Here is a 14,529-nt window from a genome sequence, read left to right on the forward strand (position 1 = left end):
ATTTAATTAAAAAAGTTTCCAGATTAATAGGATTATAGTTTTAATAGAAATAAACTGATTTTGAGTAGCAATAAATCTATTTGTCCCAATCTATTTGTTAATATTACTAGTAATTCTTAGTTGTTAAAGTTTATCAAGCGTTTTAAACGACAGTTTGCGGATCATATGTAATTAGAATCGTCAAAGAAATTCAGATCTCTTTTACAATTAATAACATATTAATTGGGCGACATGGTGGCTCAGTGGTTAGCAGTGTCACTTCACAGCAAGAAGGTCGCTGCCGGTTTGAGTCCAGGCTAGCCCAGTTGGCATTTCTGTGTGGTGTTTGCATGTTCTCCCCGTGTTCGTGTGGGTTTCCTCCAGGTGCCCCGGTTTCACCAACAGTCCAAAGAAATGCGGTATAAGTAAATTGGATGAACTAAATTGGTTGTAGTGTATGAGTGTGTGTGAATGTGAGAGTGTATGAGTTGCGGTTGGAAGGGCATCCGCTGCGTAAAACATTTGCTAGAATAGTTGGTGGTTCATTCCGCTGTAGCGACCCCTGATAAACAAGGGACTAAGCTAAAGGAAAATGAATGAACATATTAAGTGAACCCTGTTGTAAACCAATAATCAAAACTGATTCGCTCTTCAAAGAGAAGTTTCAAAAGAAAAATATTGTTTCATAAAGCAACAAAATGTCCTTTAATGCATGGTGAGGCTTACTTAAATGCAATCATCCCCACAAAAAACAAAACAGTAATCAAAAATGTAAGTGTATAGTAAGAACAAAAACACAATACAACCGTTTATAATTTTTTTGGAAAGATTTTAATAGTTATTGAATGTTCTACATCTTACAGTAAATATTATACAATTACAAACTTGGCTTAATTATGTCACAGAGATCACTAACTGATCTTCAAAAACAAAACAAAACAATAAAAAACCAAATAATAAAAACAGTTTTACACTTCATTTCACAAGCCTGATGTGGGTCTCCTTGCTCAAACGGTGGAACGGCACGGTCTGCTGAAAACACGCTCGGAAAATCGAAATGTGATCTCGAAAACCGCGCTGCAGTGCGTAATATACATAACTATGGGGGGGCAAGGGCTTTTTTAACACTCACTGAAGGGAGATAAATTCTGGAAGACTTTTCCCCTTAATGCTTTACATTTAGAATGCAAACAACAAAGTCTTATTCTCAATATACGGGTCAAAACATAAATATTCCTAAACAGTAGCGTGAAATAGCAACCCCTCGTTTGTTTGCATCCAAAAAAAAAAAGCCTATGGTACATATCACAGGTTTTCAGCGAGAGCGTGAAACCAGTGCCACAATTACTTTAAAAATACCTTTACATACTGGTGACGTGACACTGAATTCACTAGAGCTAATAACCCGCTGCATGCATCACGGGCGCTAGTAAACAATCCTTTGATCGTTGCCCTGAACAAAAAAAAAAACTAAAACGTAACAGTGCATGGGTTTGCAATATAAACATCACATGTTCTCAAAACGATAGAAACTGACTGAAGTAAAAAAAAAAAAAAAAAGGAAATCCAAGCCTCTTCCATACCATGGCCAAACAACAACAACAAAATACTCAGATCCAAACCTGCTAAAAAGTAAATAAAATAAAAACACCTGATTTAACACACAATTGAAAACAATCGATCTATTTAAAATGCGAGAAATACATGATAATGATTAATGTTTGGTGAGCGAATATATCTGAAAATAACCGAGTATTGATATTGGGATGAAAAAACAATGACGTATTAAAAAAAATGAAAATAAAGAGCTTTCTGATTCAACTATTGAAGATCAAATAACTCCAAAAAATGACTTTTTTGTTCTTGAAAAACATACAGGAAACATTTTGTTTTGCTTTTCACATTTAAGAGATCATTCCCGCAGAATTAAACTTGCTATTGACTTCCATAGTCGAATAAAATGACCATAGTAGAACAATGAATGTCAATGGATTTTAAATATGGTTTGGATTACAAAATATTATTTGTATTCAACAGAAGAGAGACTCTCATACAGGTTTGGTACAAGAAGAGGGTGAGTACATGATTACAATAATTTTTTTTGGGTGAGCTTTCTTATTAAGCCCAAAGTATACTTCAGTTTATATATATGTGTACGATATGTTCAAGTCCTCCTCGGAAATTAGAATTTACGAATTATCATTGTGTGTTTGAGCCACGTTATGCATTATATGTCCTAGTAAGAACAGCCAAAACGCTTGAGCCCTGGTGGCTGGCTGCAAAATAGGTAATAAAACCTGCCCCCCATGACTAGTGCGCCAAATGATGTGATCAGCGCCCCATAACTGAAATATTTTTGCTTCCGTTTTCATTACTGTGATCAGTTTTTGAAACTAATTTCTGTAGGAAGTATAAATTTTTTTTCGCTCATAACTTTAGGAGAGGAAAAGTGCAGATGTCGGAAAAGTCTTAATATTTATATTGTTGAGTGCTTGTGTTTGGCCCCGATGCGCCTCATTTGGAGCAAAAACATTTTTGATCGCCCCCTGGTGGTTGACTGCAGTACACTTCTTAAAATTTGGTTTGCTGTTTGTTCAAACTACTGATGTAAAATGAGCTTAATTGTTTGATGTTCAATCCACTTCAATTTGTAAAAACTAATAAGTTAACTTAATTCCTTTATGTTGTCTAAACACAATTTTTTTGGGGGTGGAACCCATTATTTTCTACAGCGTATAGGCCGACATAAGGCAGACTTGGGATCCAGATAACATCATCTACGCAAGATGACAGCAGCTAAACCTGTGACATTTTGGCTTCATTTATTTATTTACAATAAAAGAATGTGGAGGTGTTTCATCCATCTTTGTTTAGACTTATTAATAAACAAAAATCTAAATAATTTTTGAATGTCTAACAAGTGCAAAGACATTTTACATCACTCATAAAATTTGAATAGAACAAATTAGGATGAATAACTGAGTGCTGGATCAATTGTGTACTGGAAAGTGAAGCCAAAACATCTTGGTCGCCCCCTGGTGGCTGGCTGCAGTATAGGCCATAAACTCCACCACCAGCCAAACTGAACTGATCTGCGCAAGATGACAGCAGCTATACCTGGCATATTTTGACTTTATTGGAAGAATCTGGAGTTGTTTCATCCATATTTGTTCAGACTTCACAACAAACTAATTTCTGAATGTTTAACAAGTGCAAACATTTTTTCATAGCTCATAATGTTTGAACAAAACATCCAAGGATAAATCTATGAGTGTTGGATCCTTTGTGTACTTAAAAGTGAAGCCAAAACATCTTGATCACCCCCTGGTGGTTGGCTGCAGTATAGTTAATAAACTCTGCCATGAGCCAAACTGAACTTGGGCTCCAAATGACATCATTTGCACAAGATGAAAGCAGATTATACCCGTGACATCTGGCTTCAAATCTTCTTTTAGAAGAAAATGTGGAGGTGTTTCAATCATATATGTTTAGACTTCACAAACAAACTAATCTCTGAATGTTTAGAGAACAAAGACATTAGCATTTATAATAATGTTTGGACAGAACAAACTAGGATAAATGTTTGAGTGTTGGATCATTTGTGTACTGTAAATTGAAGCCAAAACCTCTTGATGGCCCCCCGGTGGCTGGCTGCAGTATAGATCCTAAAGAATGTTCTCCATATGAGATGTGAGCCGAATTTAAAAATTAAAAAAAAAATTTCTACAGCACACAGAAGGGTAGATCTGTCATTTTTAACCATCTACAGCAAAAAAACGAAGTATACTCGGAGCTTAACGTTCACGCCGTTTTCCTTTCCAGATGATCAATCCCTTTAAATTCACAATGACCCTGTATTAAAACGTTGTTTGTTCCAGTAACTGCAATTCAATTTCACGAAAAAAAAAAAAGCTAACTTCAGTGAACATCTCTACCAGATTTTAATAATAGCTGCAGATTGCTAAACTTTACCCCCCGCCCTCATTATTTCGACAAACCAGAAAGAACAAGACAAAGACAGATTGGGGAAATGCATGTTTAGAGGAAGAGGAAACCCCTTGAAGACTTGTGCTCTGAAATGCCTCTCAACCACATGGACTGTATCACTCCACTCCAGATCAACTATAAAGATCTTCTATTTAAGAAAAAATGAACATCAATCATTAATTAAAACTTTAAATAACACTTACGTAAAAAGCGCCTAAATTACATTGTCAGAGTGGATGGTAACGTCCGCTCGTTCTGAATCAAACCCTTTACTCCTTTGCAGTGTTAAAAGGTCACTCTAGTCCTCGAGTTCAGTCTGACGTCTGCTCGCGTCAGTGTTTAATATGTCGATTACAGTGATTATTGTGCATCGATCGAAGTCTTGTGATGCAAAGACAGAAAATAAAGGTCACTGTTTGATATAATACTGTATAAATCCTGCTGGAAAAAAGGAAAGAGTAGGGCAGAGAGTGCGTGAGATTTCATCCTATACAAAACTGATGATCTTAAACTAATAAAATCCCATTACTGCACAGAGATTGCTGCTCACTAAGGGCACAAGAATATACTGTAGCATGTAATGCAATGAAGTCATTTTTAGATAAATCTGTCAGGAAGATTTTTTACCCTAGTACTAAGGAACAATGAAACTATGTTAAAGGTGCAGTATGTAAGTTTGACACCCAGTGGTTGAACTAGGTATTGCACACCTGGTTCAAAACACATGCAAGCGCAGGTTGCCAGATTGACGACACCAACAGAATCAAGTCTGTTTACCAAGCCTAAAGGCTGATTTAATTGTTGTTCTATCTAAAAACACGCAATAGACGTAATATTTTCCATATTAAAAGGAGTTTTTGTCCTAACCAGCATGGGCAAACCTAACCCTGATACACAAACCAGCAGGCTGAGCACATGGTAAAACATCTGAAATGTTGTTTTGGTCATTCTAAAATGTCTTAACCGTTTTAGTATTAGTGTTATTATATTAGTAATGACCTCCAAAATTGTTAGAAGCATCTGTGCTCCATGTCTCACGCCTTCAAATGCCACTGTGCGTTCTCTGCATGTCAGGATTGCCTTCTGAGGCGCAAGTCATTAATTAACTGAGGAAAACATTCACGCAGCTTCTTCTACCACAGCAAATTCAGTTTTTGCTGTTGATATTTGGTGCCAGTTAGTCAGGAAGTGACGATTTTTTTGGCTTTGACTCGCTGGACGGAAACGCTGCTTTATTTGCATGTCTTTTATGTGATATTCCAGTTTTGCGCATAAAGTTAATTCAAATTTTGAATGGAAACATGGCTAGTGACTCAGCCTCTACATTTAATAATGTTAAAGAGGTTCAATATGTATTAATTAGACTATAAGCCAGTTCATTGGAGTGCACTATTCTGTGCTTCTGAATGGCTGTATTTAAATTTCTAATGTTTCGTCTGGTGCAAACAGCCAAATTGCAAATCTAGCGTGTCGTAGTGTGTTGCTAGAACACGGGTTACAATGTAACCTGCTCACCAAATGTTTACACTCATAATATTTATATTATTTGCTTGTTAAAAACCACCACATGTGGAACTCTGAATCTGCGTCTCATTTCCGAGTCTGCTACTGTCCATTGGAGGTTGCAATTCGGTCAGGGACAAGAGCCTTCCTGACTGAATGAATGAAATACGATGTTTTCAATCAAGGCAACCCGGGGTGCTGGAATATAATTGGCTAAACTTGCAGTGGGCGGGTTAAATGACCAAAACAAAGACAGACGTTCCAGCACGTAAAGCACATTTTTAAAGCAGACTATCTTTAGCATTGTTTATCAGATAAACAAGAATGTTCACTTAGCTTGTTTTTTTAAATATCGGCAAACATATTATGATGTTTTTATGCGTTAGTGGAGTCAAAAACTCACATACAGCACCTTTAATATTACCAATATTAAATATTGCAGAATACCTAATATTGAACAAAAAGAAGCTTGTTTTTATGTTAAATTATTATATTTAAATCACTATTTATCTGCCAAATTTCCTAAATTTTCTTTTTATTTATTAATTATGATGACGTTTATAAAAAAATACTGTCAAATTTAGACTACAGTACTGCAAATTCTAATCCCAATCACAATTGAGGATGATGCAAATCCTAATACATAAAAAAATACAGGATTATTAGTTTAAGAACAATCTTAAATTAGGCTAATTATTTTGCTAAATATTCTCTGGGTGATCATCCACACTGCGCCCTCGCCCTCTCCTTTTATTTCAACAACAACGACAACTAAAAAAATAAAAGAAATCGAAGGGAATGTGCTGTAATGTAAAAGTGTTATTAAAAGCAATCCATAAGCTGCGATTCAACATGATGCAACCATGCTTCGCGAGGGCATAGTTTCCATCCGATTACACTATACTGCATTCACCCGCATGACACATGCATTACTAGACGTTATTACTTCCACATAAGATCAGAGAATCGCTTCGTTCCCACGTTCGAGTGTGTACTATATATCGAAATAGTGGTTGATTAGCCGTAACAAACAACAAAATAGAGCGATACGGTTCTGTACTGACAATAATATTACTTTTCCAGAGACGTCACCAAGAGCAGAGTAAATGCTTTGATTTTCTTAATTACATCCTTTAAATATGAGAGTGTACCGTATAATTGGTTATTAAAGTTACGTCTATTTGTCAAGTGTGCAATGGTATGATAACATTTCATAGAATACTTGATATGTCACTTCGGAGTACACTAGACGAGCTCTTGGAGAGGGGGGATAGGAAATCAAAATCTCTCTCTCTCTCTGAAAAGGCTGTAAGTTACAATTAAAAGCCATTCAAGCAGGCCGTTCTTATTATTGCGTTGAACAACTCCGTTTGTACAATCTGTGCGACTACAGGCCCAATGATTGACCAGGGGTTAGACCCACTCAAACTCGATGAATGCCAGAACGCCTATTATTTATTTATTTTATATACGTTTTTTTTTTTTTTTTTGCGTTTAGTGCTATCTACGATGCAATAAAGTCCCTTTGTCGTTCGATCAGAGTAGCGTCCGTCCTATCTGGCCTCAAAGTTGGCACGTTTTAGGCTCCAGCTAAGTGCCAACCATAGATATTTTTTCGTTCCTCGAAATTCTGCCGCATTCCCATGCGCGCATATTTATATAAATCGAATATACACTTTATAGTTTAGAAGCTTACGCTATCCTGACACATAAGCTAGTAACGTAACCAGCTCACTCGAACGTTCTCTATTTAGTGAATAACTAAGATTACTGTTATGTACTCGATATCCTAATGAAGGTTAAACCACGTTTGCACTGCCCTACTAATGATATATTCCTTACAAATCTACATGAACAGCTACAAGCTGGAAGACACCCTTGTTATCGATGGTAGAACCAAAATGAGGGAGGACTGAAATCATATTAATATTTTAAAAAAAAAGAAACGAATCGACTTTCCTCGACGGAAGTGTGAACGCTGAAATGAAACTCTGCGGTAAATAAACGAACTAAAAACGAACCCTGTGCTAGTTTCTAAGTGTTATAAAATTTGGCAGCATAATTGGATGATTATGATCCCGGTGGTGCTGATATTGCGTCGGTACATTCCTACACACCAGCGTTTATACTGAACACAAAATACAGATTTTGAAGAGGCGTGATTGGTCGAAATCATTCTGGAGTTCTGACAGAAGTAACTATGGAACATTGAGAAATTAAAATAACCTAATGCAAGAACGTCATCCCAAAAAACAAAAAGAAAAATTAAATAAAAGGATAAAAAAGCAGCTTTTACAAAAACACGTAAGAATGCATAAAGTGACCCTTGCACTTTTTTTTTTTCATCTTTTTGTTCTTGCAAACAGACGTGGCCCTCCCTGTTGAGCACAGAGCGCCGATGTAAGACTTGAGTAGTTGCATACAATGTTTGACTCCAGATCTGTGGTGGACAGAGACAGAAGAGGTCAGCGCTTTATTAGGGTACATGCACTTTGCATTTTCAGATCAACCCAGGTGAAGCGCAGGTACAAAATCACCCCAATTAAGGTCTTAATTAAGGTTTTATTTAAAAATCAGTAATCTTAACTGCCTAGGGGTGTCACGATTCTCCAAATTCTCTATTCGATTACATTTTCGATTCTAAAGTCACGATTCGATTCGATTTTCGATTATGAATAATTAATTAATTAATAACAAATTAATTATTTGTAGCCTACAGTTTAAACTACCTGACCTGTATGGTCTTTGTTTTACCCATAAACAAATCATACAGTAAATGAATAAAGGCAAGATACACACATAATTACCACCTGTCAATCACTTTTTTCTTGTGAATAGGCAGTGATCTGTGTCGTTAATATGGCGTCGGTAAAAAAAGGTGCACAACTAACAGGAACCAGCCAACAGTATCTGAGGTGTTTGCTAAAATGACTAAGTACTAGTGTGAAAGTAAAAGATTGAAGCAGTCTTAACTAGGTTAATTAGGTTAACCAGGCAGGCTAGGGTAATTAGGCAAGTTATTGTATAATGATGGTTTGTTCTGGAGACAGTCTGAAAAACAATTAGCCTAAGGGGCTAATAAATTTGACCTTAAAATAGTTCATAAAAAATTTAGAACTGCTTTTATTCTAGCCAAAATAAAACAAATAAGACTTTATTCAGAGGAAAAAAATATTATCAGACATACTATCAACATTTCCTTGCTCTGTTAAACATAATTTAGGAAATATTTTAAAAAGAAAAAAACAACAAAGGGGGCTAATAATTCTGACTTCCACTGTATATATATTTACAGTCATTTTTTTAAATGTTTTTAAGAAAACTTATTCAGGTTATCAAGGCTACATTTATTAAATGTAAAAAATGTTAAATTGTTAAATATTTATAAAAATTTTAAATAACTACTTTGTTGTTGTATGTAGTTTCAAATAAAATTATTACTCCAGACATTATTGCTTTTATTACTATTACCATTAATAAATATAATAATAATTAATATTGGTGATTTCTGAAGGATCATGTGACTGGAGTAATGAAGCTGAAATTTCATCTTTAAAATTACTGGAATAAATAAATAAATTAAATGATAAACTACTTTTGAACAGTTATTTTGTAGTGCAACATTTCATAATTTGTATGATGAAATAATTGCAGCCTTGGACAGGCCTAATACAACATATTATACGATTAAAATATGGAAAAATTAACAGATAGTAATTTCGGTCAATTTTGCTAACAGGAACCAGCCAACAGTATCTGAGGTGTTTGCTAAAATGACTAAGTACTAGTGTGAAAGTAAAAGATTGAAGCAGTCTTAACTAGGTTAATTAGGTTAACCAGGCAGGCTAGGGTAATTAGGCAAGTTATTGTATAATGATGGTTTGTTCTGGAGACAGTCTAAAAAACAATTAGCCTAAGGGGCTAATAAATTTGACCTTAAAATAGTTCATAAAAAATTTAGAACTGCTTTTATTCTAGCCAAAATAAAACAAATAAGACTTTATTCAGAGGAAAAAATATTATCAGACATACTATCAACATTTCCTTGCTCTGTTAAACATAATTTAGGAAATATTTTAAAAAGAAAAAAACAACAAAGGGGGCTAATAATTCTGACTTCCACTGTATATATATTTACAGTCATTTTTTTAATGTTTTTAAGAAAACTTATTCAGTTCATCAAGTCTACATTTATTAAATGTAAAAAATGTTAAATTGTTAAATATTTATAAAACATTTAAATAACTACTTTGTTATTGTATGTAGTTTCAAATAAAATTATTACTCCAGACATTATTGCTTTTATTACTATTACCATTAATAAATATAATAATAATTAATATTGGTGATTTTTGAAGGATCATGTGACTGGAGTAATGAAGCTGAAATTTCATCTTTAAAATCACTGGCATAAATGAATAAATTAAATGATAAACTACTTTTGAACAGTTATTTTGTAGTGCAACATTTCATAATTTGTATGATGAAATAATTGCAGCCTTGGACAGGCCTAATACAACATATTATACGATTAAAATATGGAAAAATTAACAGATAGTAATTTCGGTCAATTTTGCTAACAGGAACCAGCCAACAGTATCTGAGGTGTTTGCTAAAATGACTAAGTACTAGTGTGAAAGTAAAAGATTGAAGCAGTCTTAACTAGGTTAATTAGGTTAACCAGGCAGGCTAGGGTAATTAGGCAAGTTATTGTATAATGATGGTTTGTTCTGGAGACAGTCTGAAAAACAATTAGCCTAAGGGGCTAATAAATTTGACCTTAAAATAGTTCATAAAAAATTTAGAACTGCTTTTATTCTAGCCAAAATAAAACAAACAAGACTTTATTCAGAGGAAAAAATATTATCAGACATACTATCAACATTTTCTTGCTCTGTTAAACATAATTTAGGAAATATTTTAAAAAGAAAAAAACAACAAAGGGGGCTAATAATTCTGACTTCCACTGTATATATATTTACAGTCATTTTTTTTATGTTTTTAAGAAAACTTATTCAGTTCATCAAGGCTACATTTATTAAATGTAAAAAATGTTAAATTGTTAAATATTTATAAAAATTTTAAATAACTACTTTGTTATTGTATGTAGTTTCAAATAAAATTATTACTCCAGACATTATTGCTTTTATTACTATTACCATTAATAAATGTAATAATAATTAATATTGGTGATTTCTGAAGGATCATGTGACTGGAGTAATGAAGCTGAAATTTCATCTTTAAAATCACAGGCATAAATGAATAAATTAAATGATAAACTACTTTTGAACACTTATTTTATAGTGCAACATTTCATAATTTGTATGATGAAATAATTGCAGCCTTGGACAGGCCTAATACAACATATTATACGATTAAAATATGGAAAAATTAACAGATAGTAATTTCGGTCAATTTTGCTGACGGATAAACAGATCAGGCTGGATAAACAGCTCTCGGTAATATTTCAGCATGCTTTCACTTTCGCATTTACCGGTAAGAATGACATCTCGCCCAGCTCATCATTTTCTCTTCATATAGCCGTATATATGGCTATTACACGATCATAATACACTGTGATATAGCCTGGGTCGTTAGTTCGTTGCATTGTTTTGTTTTCTCACTACAATCGATCCGCTCAGTAGGGCAGAGGCCGTCACATTCAGGGGATCTCGGACTGATTTGGCGCGGATGCGAGCGCAACTGCTGGATATATGCCAAACAAACTAACGGGGGAAACGAGACAGATTCCGAAACAAACGTCTATGTGTGAGGCAGCACTGTACAATGGCCCGAGCGTCTCGCACGCTGGCTCCGGGCTATCGGGCAGTCCTTGTCGAGCCCTGAAGGTTTAAGCTCTGTCGACGGGTCTCCTGCGTCTGCACAGTTTAACAAGCACTTCAACAAGCGTGTTTTTTCCCGCTTGGCAAGCCAAGCTGACGTGACATGGGGGCGTGGCAGCATCGACGATTCTATTTTTTGATTCGATAATCGAAATCGAGCATAAATTTCGATCGATTTTCGATTAAAATCGAAATCGTGACACCCTTATAACTGCCTGATTGAGATATGATACACATGTGGATCTACATGAACCTTTCACTAAAAGTTTATCGGTGTGTGAAAAACACTAGCTGTGCACACAGCCTCCTTAAATTAAGATTGAGATTTGTGGGCGGGGACTCACATGATTGGCAGGTGGCTCTACCAGTGAGGTGGCACATAGCTGTAGCCAGGTGTTCCTTGGGGTCGGTATGTTGGCACGGTGACGGGATGTGCTCCAATCTGAGTGTGCTGAGGGGTGGTCAGCAAAGTGCCTGATGGAGACAAGGAAATAAAGTGTTCATCACTCATTTACAGCAGTACTGAATTACAGCAGAACTAATGGGTGTGTTTTTTCTTGGACTAAGCTTGTTAATGGCACTAGCTGTATTTGTATTGAATCTAGTTATTAAAGTAGTCATAATTGTTTCATAAATATCATGTTAATTTTTTAAATACTGTAATTTATATTATTAACAAATATATCTAAATAAAAATGGATGAATTAGTGTTTTAAAATATAGACATTAATTAAAAATGCTAACTTTTTCAAGAACTGAAAGTCTGCAAAAGACACTATAATTGTGATATATGCAATTATTGAGCGCTCGAGCACCGAATGGAGTAGACTAGGGGTGGTCAACCCTGCTCCTGGAAAACTACCTTCCAACAAATTTCAGCTCCAACCCTGATCAAACACACAAGAATCAATGAATTAGGACCTGAACAGCGCTTGCTAATCACAGGTAGGTGTGTTTGATATGGGTTGCAACTGAAATCTGCAGGAGGGTAGATCTCCAGCAACAGAGTTGAGCACTCCTTTAGTACCTAGTTTGAAGAGCTCCTTCAATAATCTTGAAAAAAACGAGCTTAATTTATTTATGATCTAAACAAAACAACGCCTTTTTAAGCTTGAAGTCAAGATGATGAAACCTAAAATGAAGCAATGTGATCAACCGGCCAATGTAAGCACACTCTGAATGAATAAGCGGCTAGTGCTACTGTCAACGACGAGACCACAGCCTTATCTCCAATTTTGGCAGCAATCCAAGCATCTATTCAAGCTATGGATATGTCGATTGAGAGATTTAACACTATCAAAGATAAAACTAATTGTTAAACTCAAAACATTTATTATGGTCATTTTATGTTAGGTAAAAAATTATTTAAAGAAATATGTATGTATGTATGTATGTATGTATGTATATATATATATATATATATATATATATATATATATATATATATATATATATATATATATATATATATATTCATTTATTTTCTTGTCGGCTTAGTCCCTTTATTAATCTGGGGACTACACACAGCGGAATATATATATATATATATACACACACACAGTTGAAGTCAGAATTATTAGCCCCCCTTTGCATTTTTTTCTTTTTTAAATAATTCCCAAATTATGTTTAACAGAGCAAGGAAATTTTTTATTTCTCATATATATATATATATATATATATATATATATATATATATATATATATATATATATATATATATATATATATATATATATATATATACACAGTTGAAGTCAGAATTATGTTATTTTTTTCCCAATTTGTGTTGAACAGAGAGAAGATGTTTTCAACACATTTCTAAACGTAATAGTTTTAATAACTCATCTCTAATAACTGATTTATTTTATCTTTGCCATGATGACAGTAAATAATATTTGACTAGATAACTTTCAAGACACTTCTATACAGCTTAAAGTGACATTTAAAGGCTCGATTAGGTTAATTAGGTTAACTAGACAGACTAGGGTAATTAGGCAAGTTATTGTATAACGATGATGTGTTCTGTAGATTATTGAAAAAAAAAATTAGCCGGAAGGGGCTAATAATTTTGTCCTTAAAATGGGTTTAAAAAAATTAAAATTACTTTTATTCTATTCAAAATAAAACAAATAAGAGTTTCTCCAAAAGAAAAAAAATATTATCAGACAAACTGTGAAAATTCCCTTTCTCATAATTTGGGAAATAATTAAAAAGAGAAAAACATTAAAAGGGGGACTAATAATTCTTACTTCAACTGCATGTGTAATGTATGTGTGTGTGTGTGGCCTTGAAACACAAAACAAGTCATAAATGTAAAAAAAAAAACTAAATATTATCAAAAAAAACATTAAAGTTGAACAAATTATGTTCTTACCAATGCGTACTTATCAAATATTACATTGTGATATATTTAAAGTAGGGAATTCACAAAACATCTTCACGGAACATGATCTTTACTTAATATTCCAATGATTCTCTAATGAACTAAAATAAAAATAAAAAATTAATATATTTCTTTTTTCATATTTTTAAATATTTACACTCTAAACATCCTATATATATATATATATATATATATATATATATATATATATATATATATATATATATATATATATATACATTATATATATATAGTTGAAGTCAGCATTATTAACCCCCCATTTATTTTTTTATTTTTTTTATATTTCTCAAATTATATTGACTAGTGCAAGACAACTTTTACAGTATGTCTGATAATATTTTTGTCTTCAGGAGAAAGTCTTATTTGTTTTATTTGTTTTATTTCGGCTAGAATAAAAGCAGTTTGAATTTATTAAACACCATTTTAAGGACAGAATTATTCGCCCCTTTTAAGCTATTTTTTTTCAATAGTCTACAGAACAAACCATCGCCATACAATAACTTGCCTAATTACCCTAACCTGCCTAGTTACCATAATTAACCTAGTTAAGTGTTTAAATGCCACTTTAAGCTGTATAGAAGTGTCTTGAAAATATCTAGTAAAATATTATTTACTGTCATCATGGCAAAGATAAAATAAATCAGTTATTAGAGATGAGTTATTAAAACTATTATGTTTAGAAATGTGTTGAAAACATTTTCTCTCCATTAAACAGAAATTGGGGAAAAATAAACAGGTGGGCTAACAATTCAGGGGGGCTAATAATTCTGACATCAACTGTATATATATATTTATTTGTATAAAATAATTATA

General features: G+C 33.6%; 1 protein-coding gene across 4 annotated transcripts in view; it reads right to left on the reverse strand.

Moving 5' to 3' along the window:
- Positions 1-787: 787 nt before the first annotated feature.
- Positions 788-14,529, reverse strand: part of fam168a (family with sequence similarity 168 member A) — a 100,369-nt gene continuing 86,627 nt past the window's right edge. For 2 of the 4 annotated variants that reach the window (XM_087292662.1, XM_087292661.1), the window contains 2 exons: positions 11,657-11,786; positions 788-7,909 (listed from right to left, as the gene is read on the reverse strand). In XM_087292662.1, the coding sequence (XP_087148788.1) occupies positions 11,674-11,786 (113 nt within the window). In that variant the 3' untranslated portion in view covers positions 788-7,909; positions 11,657-11,673. 4 annotated transcript variants of the gene reach the window in all.

Source organism: Danio rerio, chromosome 18 (genome assembly GCF_052040795.2).
Source record: "Danio rerio strain M-AB ecotype USA chromosome 18, GRCz13ab, whole genome shotgun sequence".
In the NCBI taxonomy this organism is placed as follows: domain Eukaryota; kingdom Metazoa; phylum Chordata; class Actinopteri; order Cypriniformes; family Danionidae; genus Danio; species Danio rerio.